General features: G+C 41.2%; 1 protein-coding gene across 1 annotated transcript in view; it reads left to right on the top strand.

Annotated features, from left to right (window-relative positions):
* LMBRD1 (LMBR1 domain containing 1) overlaps positions 1-25,862 on the top strand; it is a 144,223-nt gene that overhangs the window by 35,029 nt on the left and 83,332 nt on the right. Inside the window, exons 3-4 of the mRNA XM_015097695.3 lie at positions 1,967-2,027; positions 24,502-24,599. Of these exons, the coding sequence (XP_014953181.2) occupies positions 1,967-2,027; positions 24,502-24,599 (159 nt within the window). The remainder of the gene's footprint in view (positions 1-1,966; positions 2,028-24,501; positions 24,600-25,862) is intronic.

A 25,862-nucleotide genomic window follows, 5' to 3' on the forward strand; every position in this document is an offset into this window, starting at 1 on the left:
AGGCTGTAACTTATGGGAATAAGGGTCAGCAGGTCCACACATTCTTACACGCTTCCCATTCTGTGAAGTGGTGAGCTTTCCCGTAGTGCGGGTGCTTCAGCAGAGGCGCCTCTGCGGGGCAGGTGGAAGAGTGCCCTTGGGTAGATTGGCACCGTGGACGTGGGTGCCCCCTACACGAGCTGGAATACCCGCTGTCTGCGGCCCTGGACGCCGCAGGGGCTGGGCACCCCGTGTCTCTGGGCCCATGGTCCTGTGAGTGACTGAGGGGAGGACAGCCTCCTGCTTTGGGAGGGGTGGGGGGGCACGGGGGGCATGGTCTGGGCTTGCGAGCTGCCAGGCATCCCTCGAGAGGTCTTAAGGTTGTTCACTGGGAAGGACTACTTGTTTCAAAACATCCCTGTGCAGGATATCTGTCCTGATTTGTGTGAATCATTTTAGGACAGATTCCAGCAAAAATGATTTATATCATGGACTGTCTTACTAATTACTGTGTGTAGATGGCTTTTCCTCCACGTTTACCATTGCTGGATATTTTTAATGTTTAAATCTTGCCATTTAGGTAAATGGAAGGTCACTATGATATTAATAATAGATTTTCATGCTTTATTAATAAAGTTTAGTAATTGGCTAAATTTCTCCTTGTTGGTCTTTTACAAAAATTTTCTTAGCTCTTTGACTGTATGTTTTCCAGATGACTTTTAGAACCACCAAGCCAGAGCATTGTCCCTGCTGTTGGGATTTTGATTGGCAGTTTATGGTTTCATGGATTTGGTATTTACAGCCTTTTCATGTGGAAATGCTGACTTTTCAGTTGGATCTTCTTCATATTCTGTAGTTACTTGTTTCTTTATTCAGGTACCATAATTTTAAAGTTTAGCATATTCTTAAGTTTTTCACAGTCTTCATTGCTATTGAAGAAATAGTATTTTTATTGTGCACTGTGTGCCAGGGTTTGTGTCTGTAGTGCTAAATTTGAGTTTTCCACACTTTTGTTCTTTTAGACATTTCTCAATTAGAAATTTATAGATCCTTGTTGTAGGTGTTTATAAGTGAAAAAGGGGGGGAAAAAAAGAAAAACCTGAATTATTTTAGGATAATTGAATGTTACTACTCTGCCTTAAAAGACTTGTAAGTGGGATTCTTAAAGTGTTGATGGAACAGAATTGACCTGAATACTATAATGAACCTTGTTACTTAACAGCAAGTCACATAGACTCTCCAGGTTTAATTTTTTATATGCGTAAAATTAGGGTACTCAAAAAGACTTGGTATTATACCTCAGTTCTAATTAATTAATGTAGTTTTTTAAAAATTTGAGATTAATTTGAATTAATTTTCTAAAATTACTAATTAAAAATAATTGGGTTGAATGCAAAGGAGTTTAATTTACTTTTATTTTAGGTATTTAAAAAATGTATATTATGCTGAATATCTTCTTTCCAAGTTATGCATCGTACCTGTCACTCTGTATAGCAGTGTACCACTGCTTCCCCTTGCCCTCCGGACAGAGGCCAGCGCACTTAAGGTGACTCAGAAGGCCTCATACCTGCCCCCTCCTCTCCCTTGCTCACCTGGTTTCTCTTCCCTTTCCAGAAGCTCTAGTGAGTCTATATTTTGCTTCTTTACAGGTTTTTCAGACTCTCCATGTATGTGCCTTCACCGTCTTCCCTCCTTCCCACTGTGTTTTTCAGATCCTGTTTGGTTGCCCTGGGAAGCCACCTCTGACAGTCAGTCGACTTCCATCTCATGAACTTCCTCAGAACCACCTGCTCACGCTTGCTCACATTTAGCTGCTAATGCAGTTGTCTTTTTACTCATCTGTCCCTCACTTCTTGAAGGCACAGACCATACCTGTCGGTGTCAATGATACATTTTAAAGTGACACTCGATCATATTAAGACTTAAGTATAACTGTGAAGAAATTAGATGTTTCATTAATATTTCTGTTGTTTCCTGTTTGTCCTAGGACTGGGCCAATGCAAACGTCAGCAGACAGATCGAGGACACTGTACTGTATGGTTACTATAGTGAGTAAATTTCCATTTCATTTCCTGTCTGGGCTGCTCACCAAAGTGTAGAATAAAGCTGCATATAAACTTTAAATTTTGAGGTTGCGTTTGAGATGACTGTTTCAGCACCAGAAATAAGTAGAATTCACCTAGTCACCTAGAAGCTTCTGTAAGGCACTTTGCTTCATTGAGGTTCACCTGCCGCCCTTCTCTGTAGCGGTTTAGTCACGTTAAGTCTCAGCTCTCTGCCTCTGATACCATTGTTTGCTCACCTTCCTTACCACTTTCCCACTTGAAGTGTTGATTTTGAGTATCTGTGTTCCAGAAATTTTTTCTAAGTATTGGCAGTAGTAGAGTATACTCTCTGGGAGTTTGCAGCATCACCTTTTTTATACTCTACAGAGCCTATTAATCTGGGAGTCATGGGGTTGGGGGCTTCCCTGGTAGCTCAGCTGGTTAAGAATCCACCTGCGATGAAGGGGACCCCAGTCCGATTTCTTGGTCGGGAAAATCCCCTGGAGAAGGGATTTCAGCTACCCAGTCCAGTATTCTTGCCTGGAGGATCCCCATGGACAGAGGAGCCTGGCGGGCTGCAGTCCATGGGGTTGCAAAGAGTCCCGTGCGACTGAGTGACTAAGCACAGCACAGCACGGAGATCTGGGCTCTTACTCCTTTGTTTCCTCTCTCCCTTCCATAGTGTTGGATTAGGGAAGCTATTTATAATAACCACTTAAATGTTTCCCAAGTTTTTTCTTTGAAAACATATAAATGTGCTTTTTAACAATGTTTAAGTGCTGAATTAGAAAAGGGATATCCTTTTTTTTTGGTCAACAGTGAATCAAGAGGTTGAAAAAAATTTTTGTAGGACACTGAAAAAACATCTGTAGAAGTTTCTGTTGATAGGATGAGTTTTTCAAAGATGTCACTGGATCTTAATTTAGCTGCTTTGGCTCTTAACTTTGTCTCTTACCTATCTAAAATCTGCAGGACCTATGAAATTCTATTTCTTTGGTGTAGATTTTAGAAATATTTTTATGGTGTTTTAATAAAGAATTCATTATTTCTTATGAATACACTAAATATGTATCATAAAATTTATATTTGACCTAGTAAGTGAAAACTTTTGAAATGCTGGTATATTAAGCAGACTATTGCTTTTCGTTACAAATTTACTGAATGCATGTTCAGTCACTCAGTTGTGTCCGACTCTTTGTGACCCCATGGACTGTAGCACGCCAGGCTTCCCTGTCCTTCACCATCTCCCAGAGTTTTGCTCAAACTCATGTCCATTGAGTTGCTGATGCCATGCAGCCATCTCATCCTCTGTCGTCCCCTTCTCCTCCTGCCTTCAATCTTTCTCAGCATCAGGGTCTTTTTCAGTGAGTCAGTTCTTTGCATCAGGTGGCCAAAGAATTGGATTTTCAGCTTCAGCATCAGTCCTTCTAGTGAATATTCGGGATTGATTTCCTTTAGGATGGACTGGTTTGATCTCCTTGAAGTCCAAGGTACTCTCAAGAGTCTTCTCTAGCACCACAATTCTAAAGCATCAATTTTTCGGTGCTCAACCTTCTTTATGGTCCAACTCTCACATCCATACATGACTACTGGAAAAACTGTGACTATATCGACCTTTGTCAGCAAAGTGATATCTCTGTTTTTTAATACATAGTCTAGGTTTGTCATGGCTTTTCTTTCAAGTAGCAAGCATCTTTTAATTTCATGGCTGCAGTCACCATCTGCAGTGATTTTGGAGCCCAAGAAAATAAAGTCAGACACTGTTTCCACTGTTTCCCCATCTATTTGCCTTGGAAAGTCTAGAGATCTCTTCAAGAAAATTAGAGATACCAAGGGAACATTTCATGCTAAGATGGGCTCAATACAGGACAGAAATGGTATGGACCTAACAGAAGCAGAAGATATTAAGAAGAGGTGGCAAGAATACACAGAAGAACTGTACAAAAAAGATCTTCACGACCTGGACAATCACACTGGTGTGATCACTCATCTAGAGCCAGACATCCTGGAATGTGAAGTCAAGTCGGCCTTAGAAAGCATCATTACAAACAAAGAGAGTGGAGCTGATGGAATTCCAGTTGAGCTCTTTCAAATCCTGAAAGATGATGCTGTGAAAGTGCTGCACTCAATATGCCAGCACATTTGGAAAACTGATCATTGGACATAGGACTGGAAAAGGTCAGTTTTCATTCTAATCCCAAAGAAAGGCAATGCCAAAGAATGCTCAAACTACCACACAATTGCACTCATCTCACATGCTAGTAAAGTAATGCTCAAAATTCTCCAAGCCAGACTTCAGCAATATGTCAACCATGAACTTCCGGATGTTCAAGCTGGTTCTAGAAAAGGCAGAGGAACCAGAGATCAAATTGCCAACATCCACTGGATGATCAAAAAAGCAAGAGAGTTCCAGAAAACATCTATTTCTGCTTTATTGACTATACCAAAGCCTTTGACTGTGTGGATCATAATAAACTGTGGAAAATTCTGAAAGAGATGAGAATACCAGACCACCTGACCTGCCTCTTGAGAAACCTGTATGCAGGTCAGGAAGCAACAGTTAGAACTGGACGTGGAACCACAGACTGGTTCCAAATAGGAAAAGGAGTACGTCAAGGCTGTATATTGTCACCCTGCTTATTTAACTTCTATGCAGAGCACATCATGAGAAATGCTGGGCTGGAAGAAGCACAAGCTGGAATCAAGATTGCTGGGAGAAATATCAATAACCTCAGATATGCAGATGACACCACCCTTATGGCAGAAAGTGAAGAGGAGCTAAAAATGCCTCTTGATGAAAGTGAAAGAGGAGAGTGAAAAAGTTGGCTTAAAGCTCAACATTCAGAAAATGAAGATCATGGCATCCGGTCCCATCACTTCTTGGGAAATAGATGGGGAAACAATGGAAACAGTGTCAGACTTTATTTTTTGGCGCTCCAAAATCACTGCAGATGATGATTGCAGCAATGAAATTAAAAGACACTCCTTGGAAGAAAAGTTATGACCAACCTTGATAGCATATTCAAAAGCAGAGACATACTTTGCTGACTAAGGTCCGTCTAGTCAAGGCTATAGTTTTTCCAGTAGTCATGTATGGATGTGAGAGTTGGACTATGAAGAAGGCTGAGTGCTGAAGAATTGATGCTTTTGAACTGTGGTGTTGGAGAAGACTCTTGAGAGTCCCTTGGACTGCAAGGAGATCCAACCAGTCCATTCTGAAGGCGATCAGCCGTGGTATTTCTTTGGAAGGACTGATGCTAAAGCTGAAACTCCAGTACTTTGGCCACCTCACGCGAAGAGTTCACTCATTGGAAAAGACTTTAATGCTGGGGCATCAAAGGAGGGATTGGGGGCAGGAGGAGAAGGGGACGACAGAGGATGAGATGGCTGGATGGCATCACTGACTTGATGGATGTGAATCTGAGTGAATTCTGGGAGTTGGTGATGGACAGGGAGGCCTGGCGTGCTGTGATTCATGGGGTCGCAAAGAGTCGGACACGACTAAGTGACTGGACTGAACTGAACTGAATGGGACTGGATGACATGATCTTAGCTTTCTGAATGTTGAGTTTTTTTTTCGCTTTTCTCGCTTTTTTTTCGCTTTTTTCGCTCTTCTCTTTCACCTTCAAGAGCCTTTTTAGTTCCTCTTTGCTTTCTGTCATAAGGGTGCTGCTGCTCTTAAGTCGCTTCAGTCGTGTCCAACTCTTTGCAACCTCATAAATGGCAGCCCACCAAACTCCTCTATCCCTGGGATTCTCTAGGCAGGAATACTGAAGTGGGTTGCCATTTTTGTGTCATCTGAATATCAAAGGTTGTTGAGATTTCTCCTGGCAATCTTGATTCTAGTTTGACAGGATATAAATCTCCTCATCAAAACAGTTCTGTGGGTGGGGCCTGTTTCTTTGTGACACTAAACTGCATTTGTGCTGTAAAATGTAACAAGATAAGCCCAATTTCATCTAGGTGCAGTCCAGGTTTATGAACCCTATCTTATCATTGAACTTCGAGGCTACTGGGTTGGTCCATCATAGTCAAGGGTACAAAGACTTCTACACTGGAGTGTTAATTCAGCAATCTTTCCAGTTTGTTTTATAGAGAGAATTAAGTCTACAGAAAATGATTTGTGATAATTTTTCTTAATCCTCCTAAGGATAGTATGTCTCTAATGTCATTTTAAATGCGTGGGGAAAAATTAATCTTTATAAAGATGACTTAGGGATTTAGGGTTTGATTCTCTGTATAATTTGGATTGTAGTGAGAGACTACTTTGGGATAGGAGAGTCACTGATCTAGGGAAGAATTTTGCATGAGAAGCCAAATTATGAAAAAAATAGATTTCCTGATGACTCTGAAATTGAAGCAAGAGAATTTAATTGGTTGTTTTCATAAAGTTACTTAATTCCATTTTAGATATGATTGGTAGCTCTTTGACTAGGATGATGACCTACAGCTAAGAATCATAGCTTCTGAGATGGTAACTGTCCTCAAGCCCCGCTGTTTTCCTAGAAATGCTCGATAGTACCTAACTGCCCATTACTTCTCTTCTCCCGCACCCTGAGTGCCACACAGACTCCAGAGAATCCAAAGGGCTATTTTATCTGTTCCCTTCTGTGAGATTCTATAGTTCATCTAATCTCTCCTAACATACCAACACATTTTCGTTGCCTGACCTTGCCAGGTATTGTGCAAGGCTTTCCCATTCAACATTTTCGTTGATCTTCAGGAATGTCATTTTGTGGAGGTATTTTCTACACTTTACTGGTGAAGAAATTGATACCTCAAGATGTTACAGATCACCTTGTTAGTGAATGATTAGTCCAGAATGGGCATTATTATAATATTATTATAATGTAAGCTGGAGCTGCTTACCTTTAAGTGAGCTGTCTTATAATAAACTCTTCTGAGGATGTTTGTTACCTATGGGAATGCTTAGCATGGAACCTCTGGGGCAGCTTCAAACATCACCTGGAGGCCTTTTAAATAATAATGGAATACTAGATTACATTCAAAGAGAGACTGATTTACGTTGGCTTTCTGTTAACATCACCACTCTTATTATCAGAAAAGCACTTATGTATGGGAGGGATGGAAGGCTTGAGGTGCTGGTTTCAAGTTTCCCCAAGATTGCTGATTCTCTCTTGAGACCTCAAGTTTTATCACTAATAACAAATACTGTCACTTGCTTTCTTTGAAGTGACAGGTTCACTTTCTTCATTTCTGAGAGAGTCACCTAATACTCTAATCTGGATTACTATTGCTTTTCTGTCCTTTGTTCTTTCAAGCAAAAATGATACTACTTGAGAAAAAGTGCCTAGTGTAGCTCACAGCTGAAATAGCACGAGTGGCTCTCACAAGAATGCTGGATATGTACTTCCTTAAACAGAACTTGAAACAGATGAGCACTCATGGGTGGACATCTCAGAAGTATTTCTGCTTAAGGGTCCTTTCCTGATTACAAGTGCCCCACGCTGGTGAGTGCTAGGGGATGAAGAATGTAGTAACTGCTAGTCGAAAGAGAAATACCATCTTAACACTGTCATAAAGATGATTTTATGTGTGGATACCCTTCTGATCTGTGCTGATCCTGAGGTCTTGAAACCACATTTTTAAAGAAACTTCTGTTGTATTAATAGAACTTTGGGTGTTTTTTTCTGGAAACTTTGTGGAAGTGAATCCTGCTGCAGATACCTCAGCTGCTGATTGGTTGTTACCAGGCTGTGTTAACTGAAGCTGCCTACAAAGACAGCTTCCTGGAGCTCGCAGAAGGCTGGGAGGGTAGACTAGCTTGTGCGTGTGTGTGTGCACATAGGCATGCTTAGTCACTTCAGTCATGTGTGACTCTCTGCAACCCTGTGGACTGTAGCCCACCAGGCTCCTCTGTCCATGGAACTCTCCAGGCAAGGATACTGGAGTGGGTTGCCATGCCCTCCTCCAGGGGATCTTCCTGACCCAGGGATTGAACCTCCGTCTCTTATGTCTCCTGATTGTCAGGCAGGTTATTTACCACTAGTGCCACCTGGGAAGCTGGTGAATTGCCTACTTCTGCCCCTTTAACCTGTACTCGTGGTGACCCTGTACTCAGAAGACGACTGTCTCATCAGAGGATGTTGTGCCCACCCCAGAAACATTGACTCATTTTCCTTTTCCTTTTGAATATTTTTGTTCATTCATCTTTGCCTTCAGGTTTCTTTGATATTTTCTTTTAAAGCTTCTCTTGCGAGAGTCTTTGGCTCTCAGTTCTGTTTTAGTGTCACATTTGAGCCTCTTATCTGTTAACTCCTCTGTATATGCTTAGCCTTTTATCTGAGTTCTGTTTGGCCTCTAATTAATTTTTATCTTTAAATTCTTTCTTTTTATTTATTATAATTAATTGTAAATGTTTTTCTCCCTTCTGTGACTGTTCTTGAAATTTTTAGTTTCAATTCTTTCACCATCTACTTTCCTTTAGCTTCTTTTAAGTGAATTTCCCTTTTACTCAATCATTTTTCTTTATGCATGTTTTGATTTTGCTGTGAATGCAGGGCGGTTTAGACGCAGGGAAAGCCCAAACCAGGAGCCGGGGTGTTAAAGGCTGCTGTGCTGGCTTGTCTGTAGTTGTCCTGTCACTTGCTTCTAGCGACCCTGTCTCCTCCTGATGCTGATTTTCGGGCTGGTTTTTTGTGTGTGTACATAAAAATTGAACCATATCCTGTGTGTGGTTTCCTCTTTGGCCTCTTCAGTGCTCAGTGTTACATTTGAAAGTCATCCATGTTGTTGCAGGTGTCAGTGCCTTGTTGATTCCCATTGCTGTGTAATGCTTCCTTGTAGCCGTGTACCGTGGTTTGTGCACGCTCCTGTTGGTGACTAGCTGGCTTGTTTAGCATTTGGCCATTCCCAGTGCTGCTGCTGCGAGACTCTTGCATATATGTGTGTGGGGCGTGGGTGCATGTATACTGCATTGTTTCCATTTTATGGGTGCTCTTTTTCTAACAATGCCACACAGATTATTTAATACATTCTCACTTTTTGCTGTTAGGGAATTCTGTAGTGGAAATGGCACCCCACTCCAGTACTCTTGCCTGGAAAATCCCATGGACGGAGGAGCCTGGTGGGCTGCAGTCCATGAGGTCGGTAAGAGTCAGACACGACTGAGCGACTTCACTTTCACTTCTCACTTTTATGCATTGGAGAAGGAAATGGCAACCCACTCCAGTGTTCTTGCATGGAGAGTCCCAGAGATGGGGGAGCCTGGTGGGCTGCCATCTACGGGGTCGCACAGAGTTGGACAAGACTGAAGCAACTTAGCAGCAGCAGCAGCAGTGGAAACAGAGTTTGCCAAGAGTGTGCGAATTTAGGTGAATTAATTATAGAACTGGGATGAATAAGATTGACCAAGGTTTCAAACTGAAACCTTGCATCTCAGATTTGAACTTGAACCCACACATCCAGGCTCAAACCGAACCAAGACCAAGACTGGGGCTTGTACCCATGATCTTCTAGTTGAGATCATGATATTCCTGGTCTCAGGACTTAACAAAACTCAGGGTCTTGGTGTCTCGTCATGGAAAGAACTCATTGGGAGCCACAGTGACAGGTAAGAAGTGGATTTATTTCGAGAGAAACACACTCCACAGACTGTGTGTGCCATCTCAGCAGGTGAGGGCAGCCCCAGGGTGTGGGATGGTGTTTTATAGGGGTGGGTAGCTTCCTAGGATAATGAGTACTGGGAGGGGTAGTCTAGCTGTTTGGGGAAGGGCCAGAGATTTCCAGGATTGAGCCACCACCCAGTTGTGTTAACGCTCTGGTCAGCCTTAGAAGGTCACGGTGCCTGTGGGTGTGCCAGTTGGTCTGCGGTGGGTTGCAGTGAGCATACACTGAGACTCACGGTGTAGTGGAAGCGGACTCATCTGTCATCTTGGACCTGTTTAGTTCTAATTGTTTTACGTTGTATTCTTAGGCCATGTCATTCTTTTAAAGGCTGTGCCCTGCCTCCTTCCATCCTGTTTCAAAACTGTTCCTGTGGCAGGCTTTTTTGGAGCATCTAAGAGAGTTTCCCACATGGCACTAGTGGTAAAGACCCTGCCTGCCAGTGCAGCAGATGTAAGAGACACGGGTTTGATCGTTGGCTCAGGAAGATCCCCTGCAGGAGGGCATGGCAACCCACTCCAGTATTCTTGCCTGGAGAATGCTGTGGTCAAAGGAGCCTGGTGGGCTACAGTCCACAGGGTTGCAAAGAGTCGGATATGACCCAAGTGACTTAGCACACACACAGGAGAGTTTTTAGGACACTTTTCCTCTCTCTTGGTTGGTTAGTTGCTGAACACTTGTAGCAGGAGTTTATGCAGTTACTCTGAACTTGCTGTGTAATCTGTGAATTGTGCCGGGGTACCCTGAGGTCCCTTCACTTCTCTCTGGCTTCTCCACGTGTGTGATGAGGTTGGAGCAGTGCCTCTGCACCGTGCTAGGAGTGTGAGACGTGTGAGTGCTGAGCAGGTGTCACTGCTCTGCACACCTCTGTTGAACTTCGTATCTGTGTCCAGTGGTCCACTTGACAGTTTCTACCAAAAAGTTCACATCTCAAACTTAACATTTCTAGAACAGCTGGTCCTCAAGTTGTTAATATTCGATAAATTTCCTGGTGGTCAGTGAATAGCAACTGAGTTCAATGAATTCAGTTGCTTAGTTATGTCCAACTCTTTGAGATCCCATGAACCGCAGCACGCCAGACCTCCCTGTCCATTACCAACTCCCAGAGTTTACTCAAACTCATGTCCATTGAGTTGATGATGCCATCCAACCATCTCATCCTCTGTTGTCCCCCTCTCCTTCTACCCCCAATCTTTCCCAGCCTCAGGGTCTTTTCAGATGAGTCAGCTCTTTGAATCAGGTGGCCAGAGTATTGGAGTTTCAGCTTCAACATTAGTCCTTCCAATGAACACTCAGGACTGATCTCCTTTAGGATAGACTGGTCTCCTTACAGTCCAAGAGATTCTCAAGAGTCTTCTCCAACACCACAGTTCAAAAGCATCAATTCATTGGTGCTCAGCTCTTTATAGTCCAACTCTCACATCCATACATGAGTACTGGAAAAACCATAGCCTTGACTACTGAGTTACTTCAGTCCAGAAACCATCTTTGACTTTATTTTTTCACAAGTTGTATCAAATATGTATAATGTTCTCTTGTGCTTGGCTTTAAAAATTTATCCAGAATCTGGGACTTCCCTGGTGGCCTAGTGGTTAAGATTCCAGGCTTTCACTACCATGGCCCCGGGTTTGATCCTATCAGGGATCTGAGATGCTACTAGTTGCAGGTGTGGCCAAACAAAACAAAACATTTATCCATAATGTGACCACTTTTTAGTACTGTCTTAATCAGTTCGGGTTGCTATAACAAAAATGTTGCAGACTAGGTGACTTAGCAACAGACATTTATTTCTGTCTGTTCTGGAAGCTGGGAAACCTAAGATCAGGGTGCTGACAGTGTGGAGTCTGGTGAGGACTTGCTTCCTGTTTGCAGATGCTGGTCTTCCTGTTGTGTCCTGACACAGCAGAGAGAGCAGGCCCTCTCATGTGCCTTCTGTCTCTCACCGATTCCATTCACGAGGGCGCCACTCTCATGACCTGAAAACCTCCCACCTTCAAATACCAGCACACTGGGGTTAGATTCAGTGTGTGAATTTTGGGGAGACAGAAATGGACCCTAGCACTGTGTATATGAGAGGGATAATTTGTACTTCCACATTAAGAGTGTATGATCTGGCTGGGATTGTGACTTCACACATGGCCAAGTAAGAAGGTTGACAGAGCCTCTCCCCAAAAAGCAATACAGAATTGACAAAAGAACAACTTCAGTGCTTTGGAAATCAACCAGAGGACTGTTTATACTTGCAGACTGGTAAGGACAGTGGTTAGCGTGTAATAGTTTGGACTAGGTCTGTTACCTTCTTTCTAACCACTTCTTCCCTCCTCAGCTTGAACTGAATGAGAATAAAAATACTGCATATCCAAAATTTACGAGGTGCAAGTAAGAGAAAACTTGATAAATTCTACTTTATCAAGATTAAAAATGTGGCCTTTCGAAAGACAGTTTAAAAAAATGAAGTCACAGACACAATATTTGCAAATCGTATGTCATATAAGGCTTGTATACAGAATGTAATACCAATACTTACCAATCACTAATTAGACAAACAGTTAAAAATTAGCAAAGTATTTGAGCATACTTTCATCAATAATGATTTCTAAATTGCTTGTAAGCACATAAAAAGATGTTCAGCATTGTTAATCATTATGGAAATACAGATTAAATCCCCAGTGAGATACTGCTGCACATCCACTAGAATGATTATCTCAATTCAGGCTCTGTAACAAAATACCACAGACTGGGTGACTTAAACATGTATTTCTCACTGTTGTAGAGGCTGGGAAGCGTAAGATCATGGTGCCAACAGATTCAGTTCCTCTCTTGACTTGCAGAGGGCTACCTTCTTGCTGTGTCCTCACATGGGGACTGGGGGAAGGAGAGGGAGGCGGAGACCAGCCCTCTCTTCCTTTTACCCTAAACACTCAGATCATGCCATGGAGTCCTACTCAGGACTTGATCTAATCCTGATTGCTTGCCAAAGGTCCCACCTCCAGATACCATCACATTGGAGGTTAGGGCTTCAACCTGTGCATTTTGGGGCAGACCTACATTCAGTTCATAATGGCTGTAATAAAAACCAGATACTATCCAAGTATTGACAGATCCAGAGAAATTAGAAAGTTCAAACACTGCTGTTGGAAATGTCAGATGGTATGTTGGGTTGAAAAGCAGTTTTCAACTTTTCCTAAAAAGTTGAGCTGGAATCAAGATTGCAGGGAGAAATATCAGTAACCTCAGGTATGCAGATGGCACCACCCTTATGGTAGAAGATGAAGAGGAACTAAAGAGCCTCTTGATGAACGTGAAAGAGGAGAGTGAAGAAGCTGTCTTAAAACTCAACATTCAAAGAAATAAGATGATGGCATCAGGTCCCTTCACTTCAATGCAAATAGATGAGGAAACAGTCATAGACTTTATTTTTGGGGGGGCTCTAAAATCACTGTAGATGGTGACTGCAGCCATGAAATTAAAAGATGCTCCTTGGAAGGAAAGCTATGACCAACCTAGACAGCATATTAAAAAGCAGACATTACTTTGCTGACAAAGGTCCATATAGTGAAAACTGATTTTTCTAGTGGTCACATTTGGATGTGAGAGCTGGATCATAAGAAAGCTGAGTGCTGAAGAATTGATATTGATGCTTTTGAACTGTAGTGTTGGAGAAAACTCTTGAGGGTCCCTTGGACTGCAGGGAGACCAAACTAGTCCATCCTAAAGGAAATCAGTCCTGAATATTCATTGGAAGGACTGATGTTGAAGCTGAAACTCCAGTACTTTGGCCACCGAGTGAGAAGAACTGACTCATTTGAAAAGACCCTGATGCTGGAAAAGATTGAAGGCAGGAAGAGAAGGGGACGACAGAGGATGAGATGGTTGGATGGCATCACCAACTCAATGGACATGAGTTTGAGCAAGCTCTGGGTGTTGGTGATGGAGACAGAGGCCTGGCATCCTGCAGGCTTTGTGACCATGGGGTCACAAATAGACAGGACTGAACTGAACTGAACTGAAAATGTTAAATTTTTTAGTTTAAACTATGTGATCCAGCAGTTACACTTCAAGGAATACGCTCAAGAGAAATGGATATAATGTCCACACGAAGATATATGTGCAAATTCCACAGCACCATTTTTTCATAATAGCACAGAACTGGAAAGAATCCACATGTCCAGCAACCAGTGAGTGTTTAAGTGAAATGTGTTCTGTGTGTGCAGTGTAAGTTGGGGTCGGCAAACTGGCATTCCTGTTTTCTGGCCGCTTTCATGCTGTAACATCAAGAGTTCAGTGGGTGTGACAGAGATGTATAGGCTGCAGAGCTGAGATAAGATCTGACTCTTCACAGAAAAAAAGAAGAAAACTCTCTTAGCCCCATGCTTAGTAAAAGAAGCCAGATGCAAAAGACTACCTCTTGTTTAATTACCTCAGGATGAAATGTCCAGAAAAGGCAAGTCTCTGGAGACAGAAAGCAGATGAGACCTCGCCTCAAACTAGGAGTTGGAGTGTGGTTAATTACAAATGGCACAAAGCAGCTTGTTTGAGGTAATGGAAATGCTCTAAACATGGATCATAGTGCTAGTTACTCAAGTGTATACATTTACTAAAAACCATTTAATTGTGAACTTAAAATTTGTGCATTTTCTGATATGTCAGTTTTATTACAAAGTTGTTGGGGAAATATTTAATGAGCAGATACAGGTGAAGAGTATAGCACAGTGCTAGATATATGATAGGCTGTTAGTGCAGGACAGCTGCTATTATTATGACCTAAAACTTGAGGGGACTTGCATTTTTATGATTTCTGTTTTCTAAAGTTAGAATCATATGTGAAAAATGAGGCTGCAAAGTTATGAATTACCAAGGTTTATAAACTGGAATGTGGTTCTTTGTGTATCACACAACATGGCTTCCAAGAATTGTCAGCTAGTAACGCTAATCTGCATTATGTCTATGTATGTACTGTGTATGTGTATTTTATGTGTTGGTATTTCAGCGAATGTTTCTAAGTAGCTTTGGCGTCAACAGCGTAGTCATCATTAGTTCCTACACAGTTGTGCGTTACATTGTAAATTGCTTAGCCTTTTCCCTGAGTGTATAATTTAACATTTTAACAGTTTCTTGTTATAAAAATAGCATTGCAGCATAAACCTTGGAATTAATTTGAGAGAGGAAACAACCAACCAAAATAGTCCTTAAGAGAAACGATTGTTCTTCAGACCATGTCAGATGATGTATTTTAAGTCAGAACCTATACATGATTTTATTCTGAAAGTTCTGTACTGTCAGATCATGCATTGGAATGTTTTAATCACTTTGCTGTGTTACCAGCAATGGTGCAGATGATCTCTTGTGTAACGAAGTGCCTCCAAACTTCTTAGTTTAACACCGCAGATGGATGTTATCTCACGTCCCTGTGGGTCAGGGGTCCAGTTGCAGCTGTCAGCAGGGACAGCGGTGTCCCAGGGCATGGGCAGAGGCGGCCTCAGCCCTGGGCTGTCTGTGTTCAGCAAAATCAGCTTTTGCTGCATGCACTTTCCATAGGGCAGCTCATAACATGGGAGCAAGCAAGATGGAAGCCAGAGTTTTTTAGTCACTCATCCCCTGCTTTGTTCATACTCTGTTATCAGCAGTGAGTGTAGTCCAGCCCACACCCAGAAGCAGGGCATGAGTATCAGAGATGTTGGCCATTTTAGAGGCTGCCTGCCACAGCTGTTTTGCAAATGTTGACAGCTTTGTTATTTATTCAACACATAATACTTTTATACTTGCAGAATATTTATTAAGTAGACAAGGTATGAGATTTGAAGCCAGCGTTTTGCAGTCCCCTATGTGCCTTTCTCCGATGCCATCTCCTCCCCAACCCCTTAGAAATAAACACTGCTTAAATTCAGTCTGTGTTAATTCCTTGCTTGCCTTATAGTATTACCATGCTGTATCCTCATACTTTTGAACTGTATGTGGAATTGTTTGCTTGTTTTCATTCAAGTCACGTGTCCCTAGGATTCACACATGTTACTGCATAAGATGCTCTTTATTATCATTGTGTGTAACTATATGCTGCATGGTGATCATTCTGGACATTTGGACAAACGGTGAATGTGTTTGCACATGTTTCCTGTTGTGTGTGTGCAAAAATACATACATGCAGTGGAATCAGTGGGTCATAAGTCATGTGCAGCTTCAACGCCCTAAATAGTGCACCATCATTTTTCTAAACGTACCAGTTTAAGTCCTGTTAGGAGGCTGTACTCTTTCTAGTTGTTCTGGACCCAGAACTTTGATAGCACCTTGTATTTGTAGTTTTTGCCAGTTTGGCAAATGTGAGGTGATCATTCACTAATCTGCATTTCTCTTATTTGGAAATGAAGTTGCATATCTTTTAACATTTATTGGCTCTTTTAGCTTTCTGGTTCAAGTATACTTTGGCATTGTTACTGATTTAAGATTCTTTTTAATGTACTCTGAGTAGTTTAATTTGGTGATTCTCAATATTTTCTTTTCCCCACTAGAAGTAAGCTGTGTGAGAGGAGGGAAGATGTGAGCTCTGATCCTTGACCCCAGAATGATGCCTGGAACATACTCAGTAGATGTTTGGTGAAATTGAATGCATTTGTCAGGGAAGATAATCATGTGAAGTTTGTTTCATATTTTCATTCTTCTAAGTGATGTGTTACATGAATAGATTGTTCTTAACCCATCTTTGCATTCCTTGGATAATGCTAGGTTGGTCATGGTGGTGGCTTTTTGGGTTTGTTTTTTTAATTTTTTTGCTAGATTTCATTTGCTGCCATCTTGTTTAGGATTCTTTTAAAGCTTGATTTAGAGGTGAAACTGGCCTGTGATTTTCCTTTATCATTTTCTCATCAGGTTTGAATATGAAGATTCTGCTGGTTTGCTAAACTGAATCGAGAGGTGCCCTTTCCATGTTTAGAGAGTGCCGTGAACCGCCTAGCACTACCATGTGGTTCTTTCCTCCCATGATCTGTTTACGTGTTACTGGTCACCAGGGAATGGATGTGAGCATAGCGGTTTGTACTAGTATTCCTTGTGACCCTTTCACAAAACTGTTACTCTTCAAACCCTGCAGCTGAACTTGGCTGGTTTTAGAATTCTTTATAGCCATATGGGAATACTTCCAGCAAGGATGAAAACAGTGGTTTCATCGAATTGTTGTTAATTGATGTTGTTAATCACTAAGCCGGTAAGTTGTGTCCAACTCTTTCTAGACCTCATGGGCCGTAGCCTGCCAAACTCTTTCTGTCCATGGAATTTCCCAGGCAAGAATACTCCAGCAGCTTGCCATCTTCTTCTCCAGAGGATCTTCCTGACCTTTGGATCGAAGCTGCTGCTTCTGCATTGACACACAGGTTGTTTACCACTGAGCTACCATAGAAGCCCTTTCATCAGATTAGGAGGCATGGTTTGTATCTGGCAATAACAGGCAAGTTTGGCCTTGGAGTACAAAATGAAGCAGGGCTAAGGCCGACAGTTTGCCCAGAATGCAGTGGCACACACCCTCATAGCAAACACCCTCTTCCAACAACACAAGACATGACTCTACACGTGGACATCACCAGATGGTCAACACCAAAGTGAGATTGATTATATTCTCTGCAGCTGAAGACGGAGAAGGCCTATACAGGCAGCAAAAACAAGACTGGGAGCTGACTGTGGCTCAGATCATGAACTCCTTATTGTCAAATTCAGACTTAAATTGGGGAAAACACTAGGCCATTCAGGTATGACTTAAATCAAATTCCTAATGGGCACACATTGGAAATGACAAATAGATGCAAGGGGTTAGAACTGATAGACAGAGTGCCTGAGGGACCATGGACAGAGGTTTGTGACATTGTACAGGAGGCAGGGATCAAGACCATCCCCAAGAAAAAGAGATGCAAAAAAGGCAAAATGATTGTCTGAGGAGGCGTTTCAAATAGCTGAGAAAAGAGAAGTGAAAAGCAAAGGAGAAAAGGAAAGGTGTACCCATCTGAATGTAGAGTTCCAAAGAATAATAAGGAGAGATCAGAAAGCCTTCCTCAGTGAACAATGCAAAGAAATACAGGAAAACAATAGAATGGGCAAGGCTAGAAATCTTCTCAAGAAAATTAGAGATACCAAGGGAACATTTCATGCAAAAATGGGCACAATAAAGGACAGAAATAGTATGGACCTAACAGAAGCAGAAGATATTAAGAAGAGGTGGCAGGAATACACAGAACTTTACAAAAGAGATCTCAATGACCCAGATAACCATGATGGTGTGATCACTCACTTAGGGCCAAACATCCTACAATGTGAAGTCAGGAGGGCCTTAGGAAGCACCACTACAAAGCTAGTGGAAGTGATGGAATTCCAGGTGAGCTATTTCAGATCCTAAAAGTTGTTGTTAAAATGCTGCTCTCAATATGTCAGCAAATTTAGAAACTCAGCAGTGACCTTAGGACTGGAAAAGGTTAGTTTTCATTCCAATCCCAAAGAAAGGCAGTGCCAAAGAATGTTCAAACTACCACACAATTGCACTCATGTTATATGCTAACAAAGTTATGCTCAAACTTCTCCAAGCGAGGCTTCAACAGTATGTGAACTGAGAACTTCCAGATGTTCAAGCTGGATTTAGAAAAGGCAGAGAAACCAGAGTTAAATTGCCAACATCCGTTGGATCATAGAAAAAACAACAGAATTCCAGGAAAACTAATTCTGCTACATTCACTATACCAAAGCCTTTGACTGTGTGGATCACAATAAACTGTGGAAAATTCTGAGAGAGATGGGAATACCAGACCACCTGACATGCAGATCAAGAAGGAACAACGGATTGGTTCAAACTTTGGAAAGAAGTATGTCAAGGCTGTGTATTGTCACCCTGCTTATTTAACTTCTGTGCAAAGTACATCATGCGAAATGCCAGGCTTAATGAAGCTCAAGCTGGAGTTAAGATTGCTGGAAGAAATATCAATAGACTTAGATAAGCAGATGACACCACCCTTCTGGCAGAAAGCAAAGAGGAATTAAAGAGCCTCTTGATTAATGTGAAAGAGAAGAGTGAAAAAGCTGGCTTAAAACTCAACATTCTGAAAACTAAGATCATGGCATCTGGTCCCATCACTTCATGGCAAATAAATGGGGAAACAATGGAAACAGCGAAAGACTTTATTTTGCTGGGCTCCCAAATCAGTATAGATGGTGACTGCAGCCATGAAATTAAAAAATGCTTGCTCCTTGGAAGAAAAGCTATGACCAACCTAGATAGCATATTAAAAAGCAGAGACATTACTTTGCCAGCAAAGGTCTATCTAGTGAAAGCTATGGTTTTTCCAGTAGTCATGTATGAATATGAGAAGTGGACCGTAAAGAAGGTTGAGCACTGAAGAATTGACACTTTTGAACTGTAGTATTGGAGAAAACTCCCAACAATTGTAGTGTTCAGAGTCCCTTGGCCTGCAAGGGGGTCAAACCATTCAATCGTAAAGGAGATTAGTCCTGAACATTCATTGGAAGGACTGATGCTGAAGCTGGGGCTCCAATACTTTGGCCACCTGATGTGAAGAACTGACTCACTGGAAAAGACCCTGATGCTGGGAAAGACAGAAGGCAGGAGGAAAAGGGGATGATAGAGGATGAGATTGGATGGCATCACCGACTCAATGGACATGAGTTTGAGCAACCTCCAAGAGATGGTGAAGGACAGGGCGGGCTGGCGCACTGCAGTCCATGGGGTTGCAAAGATTTTCACACCACTGTGTTACTGAACAACAACAGATTTTGGTCTCTTTATTCAGTGATCAGGCAACAATACCTCCCATTTTAGTTGGAGGGCCTGGTGTTTATTAAAGGGCTGCTGATTATCAGGGGAAGTATGTTTCAAACCTGTACTAGGTTGCTCATCACGACGCTGCTGTGTTCAGGGGCACAGACTAATTGAGCTTCATCTACTGACCACTCCCAGACAGGACCATGAAGGACGTGACAGCTCAGGGGTGAATGTTTGGGTTACCCCATTTCTCCTGCAACATTCTATGCTGGTGTGAACAGATCAGAAATAAATGGCTGGAATGGTTTTTCAGTCTCTCTTAAAGTAAGACTGGAGAGAGGTACTCAGGCTGGTGTAGCAGCATTATGCAGGGCCTCCGCTCGCTTCCCTGTCCATCCTTAGTACCTGATTCCCACCTTGAGGCCACCACAGAGACCAGAGACGTGGCTGGAATCTAAGCTGTCATGTGTACAATTCAGGCAGAAAGTCGAAGGAAAAAAGACAAAACGGAGAGTGAGCTGAAAGGAAGATGGGTGTTGTGTGTGCAGCTGGCAGTGTTGACCCCAGATTGCTTCATCTGGGCCAGTGGGATAATTTTAGAAGGCTTTTAGAGTTCCCAGAATATCTTAATACTGACCATCTAAAACAAAAAGCTTTGTAATGATTAATTATGCTATTACAGTATTGACTGAGCTATTCTATGTCTCAGATTTCTCATTGGTAGTTGGGAGGAATAAAGAACGTCTAGAAATTCCAAAGCCTGATTTGTCCAAGTTAATTCTTATATGAGTTATAGTTTAAAGATGCAGTTTTCAAAAGGTACATTGTTTGCTTTGTGTGTATTTAAAACATCCTAAGAATTATCATGTATTCTTTGCCACAGTTTTTGTCTGGCTTTATGAGAGTTGATGGCTTTCTGTTCACTTGTTTTTGCTAGTTTTATTTTTAAAAAATAACTTGTTTTATGAGTTTAATTTCTGCCAATTTCTGTAGATGTGAGGTTTAAAATTTCTTTTTTAGTATTTTTTTTTTATTTTAGTGGGACTATTAAGCCAAAAAGTCTGTTTATCTTTTACTTGTTAGTAGCAATCCTCTAACAAAAACTGCTGCAAGTAAGATGTATTTTATAAAGATGTCAGGATTTGAGAGTGTCATTCCTGTTGGAGTTAGGAATAATTTTCCTTTGAAAATCGCTATCAGTTTGAAGTATAACTTTAAAAGAATCAGTTTCTCTGTTTCATGATAGCATTTTTTTCATTTACAGATATACAGTACCAACTTGGCATTAGAACTGATCTGAAACACATGAAAATATCAATGTATTTTTAGTTTCCTTCTTTACAGTTTAACATTTACATGCTAAAGGAAAAAATCTTTTTAAAGGACACTGAAAAAGAGCAGTCCGATTACAAGCAAATGGCTTAGGATGTGGTGTCAGGGCAGCCCTGCACAGACCAGTATCCTAGAGTCTCTTGAGAACTGTGTTTTTCCCCACTTCCTTCCTCAGGTGTCAGTTCCTAGAAACTTGTTCTGGGTATTCTTACCAGCAACGTATGAGATTTTTGCTTGCTGTTCATCTTCATGTCTCTTTATAGTCAGTAACTGCCCTCAAATACTTTTTTGACTTGCTTCATAATAAGCCTGTTTTGCTAGTTCTGGAACTTCTTTAAGATGTACTAGAAGGTACTAGAAGGTGTTGGCTTCTCTGTGGCTCAGCTGGTAAAGAATCCGCCTGCAATGTGAGAGACCTGGGTTTGATCCCTGGGTTGGAAAGATCCCCTGGAGAAGGGAAAGGCTACCCACTCCAGTATTCTGGCCTGGAGAATCCCATGGACTGTATCCGTGGGGTCACAACAAGTCGGGCGTGACTGAGCGGCTTTCAGAAGGTGCACGTCTTCCAGTGTCTGTGCTGTTTTATTCAGCCTAAGGTCTGCGAGGTCCATCCTTATCATAGGTATTCAGAGTTGTTTCTTTTTTATTGCCGTTTGTATGACTGTACCACTCAGCTTATCTGTTCACCTGTGGATGGACATTTGGGTCATTTCCAGGTTTTGATCACTATTAATAATATTGCTGTCAACTTTCTTGTGAATCAGACTTGATAGTTTCCCTCTCGCATATCTTCAGGGGGACCTGCTTATGTGGCTGACCCTTGACCTGGAATCCTGGCCCTTGGCTGTCACCTGATAGTCCTAATTGATTAGTGGATATATACTGCTGAATACAGAATCATGCAGTCCAGCTTGTTTAGATTGTTTGTGCTGTGACTTACGGTGCAGCTGCTGTCCTTCTTGGAGTCTGTACTTGTGGTCATCTTAACTGGTCACTCAGGCAGTTGTGCCTGCATCATAGATTGCCAGTAGGAACCCTGGACTCTGCCCCTCAGGCAGGCTTCTCTGGGCAGAAAGACTTTGCATGTGTCGCCGCACTTCGTTGCTGGGGGAGTGGAGCTGTCTGGGTATATGGTGGGTATGTGTTAACTTGGTGAGAAACCGCTAGACAGTTCTCCACAAGGTTGTGCTTATATAGTCCCTCTTGGAAAGCATGGGAAAGTATATTGTTCTGCGTTCTTGTCAGTACTTGGTATTGTCGGTTTAATTGTAGCCGTTCTGGGGTCTGTAGCCTCTCATGGGCTTAGTTTGCATCTCCCTAATGCCTAGTAATTATGAAAGTAAAGAAAGTGAAGTTGCTCAGTCTTGTCCTACTCTTTTTGACCCCGTGGACTGTAGCCTCCCAGGCTCCTCCATCGATGGGATTTTCCAGGCAAGAATATTGGAGTGGGTTGCCATTGCCTTCTGCAGGAGATCTTTCTGACCCAGGGATTGAACCCAGGTGTCCTTCATTGTAGGCAGACGCTTTACTGTCAGAGCCACCAGGGAATAATGATGAGCGCCTTGTTAATCATGCTTATTGGCCACTGAATACTGGGAATGCTTATGAAATAGTCATTGGGCTCTGTGCCTGTCAAGGCCAAGGCCACCAAGCAGTAGACACACGGACATGCTGAGGCTGAAGGCAGACCTTACTGCATCTGTCAGTTTATCAAGCTTGGCATATGGCTATCAGCCCAATAAACTCTGTTGTAATTTAGGGTTTTTCCCATTCTTAACAAATTATTTGATTATTTCAGTCCTAATACTGATATAGTGTTTAGGGTGATGTATAGTACTTTCTCTTTTATGTTTAAGTGTTTGAAGCTTTTTGTTGGTCAGTTGCTCAGTTCTGTCTGACTCTTTGCAGCACGCCAGGCTTCCCTGTCCTTCACATCTCCTGCCTGAAGTTTGCTCAAACTCACATCCATTGAGTTGGTGATGCCATCCCACCATCTCATCCTCTGTTGTCCCCTTTTCCTCCTGCCCTCAATCTTTCCCAGCATCAGGGTCTTTTCCAGTGAGTTGGCTCTTTGCATCAGGTGATCAAATATTGGAGCTTCAGCATCAGTCCTTCCAGTGAATATTCAGGACTGATTTCCTTTAGGATTGACTGGTTTGTTCTCCTTGCAATCCACAGGACTCTCAAGAGTCTTCTCCAACACCATAGTTCAAAAGCATCAGTTCTTCAGAACTCAGCCTTCTTTATGGTCTAGCCAGTATTTTGGTACTTTTTTGAATACTTGTTTATTTCCACTGGCTCTTAGATTTGTAATAAAAATGTTAATTCTGGCTATTCTCTGGTTTACAGTAGAAACATCAGTATTCATTACCCTTAAATATTTACTGTCATTTTTAGTTTCTTACAGTATTAAGAGGCTGCATAGATGTCACAAAGTATTTGTAGTGCCAAAATTCAGTATGCTGACAGTCATGTTGTGATTGGGCAGTATAAATTAACTCTGACTGTTCTATCAATTATTTAGAGTCTGGTTTGTTCTGAGTTTTTTTTTTTTTTTAAACTGTGTTGCATTTAGTGGGGGCTGTTTCATAAGTGACTTCCAGAAAAATGAAACAGTGCTAGCTACTATTTAGATCATGTTTAAAAATTCTGAAATTTGTACAGTCATTCTTCCCAAGATAATGAGTAATTTAGCTTTATTATACATTACTAACAATACTTTTGTTAGTAATTTAAGTATTATATATTACTAACAAACCTTTAATAATACTTTTTTTGGATAAAGGAGTATACTGATTCTCATCCTGTGGTTCCTTCATATAATTTGATATTCACTATTTCCCATGAAATAGTGTATGAAAATAAATGTAAATACACAGATTTCTTAGGTTTCTTGAGACTGAAAAATTGTTTATGTTGTTTTTATATTAAATACTGTATCCATAGCTGTTGAAATTTCAAGTTCTGTGTTGAATTAAAAACAATACTTTGATTGACTACTGGTTGAAAGTAATCTCAAATCTAATGTTATTTTAAAGCAGATAAATAGAACTTCATATCACTTAACTTTCAATCTGATTTTACTGTTTCTTACATTTTCTCTGTCCTGAGTTTTATTTTCATAAGATCAGTTTCATAACATTGCATATTTTAAACTCTTGCTCAGTTTCTGGGTTGTGTCTGACTTGTGATGCCAGGCTTCCCTGTCCTTTGTCATCTGGAGTTTGCTCAGATTCGTGCTCATTGAGGGGATGATACCATCTAGCCATCTCCTCCTCTGCCCCTCTATTCTCCTTTTAGACATAGATTGGGGAAATTATTTGCAACAAAAGGATCATATCAGTTACAGCTGTTTCTTTAACTTGAGTGACTGGCAAATGTGTCAGTGTACTCAGTATTAAGTTGGAAAGAATATAAAAGTTAAAGTTTATTTATATAAGATCGTTCACAGAAAGTTCTTAGTACTGTGGTGTGTACATCTTAAGACCTGAGATGTTAAGAGGCTACAATTTATTGACACATTTAGTATCATGATTGTCAAAAATTGCCCCAAAGTTAACTTGAATTATGATTTGCTATGTGATAATAATGGTGTTGACTTCATGAAACAGGGTTCAGAAAAGGTTGATTTGGATATTACACATACATATCAAGTTGCAGGTCTAGGAGTCAGATAGGGGAGTGAATTTGGAGTGTGTGTACCTATATGTTTGAAACGTTTGTTAAGTTGGTGTGTTTTTATTATATCTCATCTCATTCTTTCTGCAGCCTTATATTCTGTTATATTATTCTGTGTGTTCTTCTGGATCCCTTTTGTCTACTTCTACTATGAAGAAAAGGATGAGGATGATACTGGTAAATGCACTGTAAGTAGCTTTATTTTAGAGGTCTCAATTTAGGGGGAAAGGGATTATTTCTTCCTGTTTTCAAATAATGTGACTTTGAATTTATTCTCGAGCAGTGTTGTCTCATAGAAATACAATGTAACCCACATGTGAATTTAAAATTTTCTAGTAGCCACAATAAAATAAGTAGAAAGAACAATTAAAACTACTTTTCATGACACATTGTATTTAATATTATATGTTCGAAGTATTATTTCAGATAGTCAAAAACGTTTTTAATGAGACGTTACTTTTTTTCCACATTCTGTGAAATTTAGAGTGCATTTTATACCTGCAGCATACCCCGGGTCAAACTAACTATATTCCAGGGCCCAGGAGTCACAGGGTACTTGTGACGGTTGTTCTCGAGCAGTTCTGCAGCTGGGTCAGCAAACTTATTTCTGTGTAAGGCCAGTGTACAGTGAGTGTGATGTGAGGTAGGAGGGGCTGCGTGTGGCCCACAGGATGTGGTTTGCTGACCTGTGTTCTAAGACGGAAAGGAGGACTCGCAGACTGTCCTTACTGATCCCACAGTAATACCGATACAGAAACCTGGTCAGCAGAGCACACGTGCATGTCCAAACCTGCAGACCAAGGGCTCTGAAGGCTTGGTATGAAACTCTTCACTGAAACATCAGCAGGGGGAATTCAGGAGTATCTTAGAAGCATGTTAATATAGTATATGACTGAGTTGGGCCTGTCTCTGGAATGCATTGGTGGTTTAGAACCAGCACTTCTATTAATATATAGTAATTTAATAGGTCCTAGAAGAAATTGTATGTTGAAAGGTATTTGCCAAAATTGAACACTTTATTTCTAATTTAAGGGAAAAACAGCATAAAAGAATAAATTTATTTTGTCTTTTTATTGAGTTACAGGAATTTGTTTCATAACTTGTTTTTGCTCTGTAACATTTAAATACAGAAGCAAATATATTCACTCAAAAGCCAGCATTAGGCATAGCCGTGCTTATTAAAACTTTACAGCATTTGCATTAAGATCGTTAGCAAAGTACATCAACAATATTTTAAATGATTCCCAGAGTGGTAGTCAGTGCAATTTGTTAGAGGAAAAAGTGTTTAAATATTTATAAAGAAAGTTGAATTATTATCTTCAGATACTGTGTAATTCTGTATTTGAAAACTCAGGGCGTGTAAGGTAGAGTGGCTAGTCACAGATTTGCTGTTAAACGGGATGAGCAGGTGCTTCCTCTCTTCACTGCTTCTCAAGTGCATCTTCCCCATC

The sequence above is a fragment of the Ovis aries genome, chromosome 9, assembly GCF_016772045.2.
Source record: "Ovis aries strain OAR_USU_Benz2616 breed Rambouillet chromosome 9, ARS-UI_Ramb_v3.0, whole genome shotgun sequence".
NCBI classification, from domain to species: domain Eukaryota; kingdom Metazoa; phylum Chordata; class Mammalia; order Artiodactyla; family Bovidae; genus Ovis; species Ovis aries.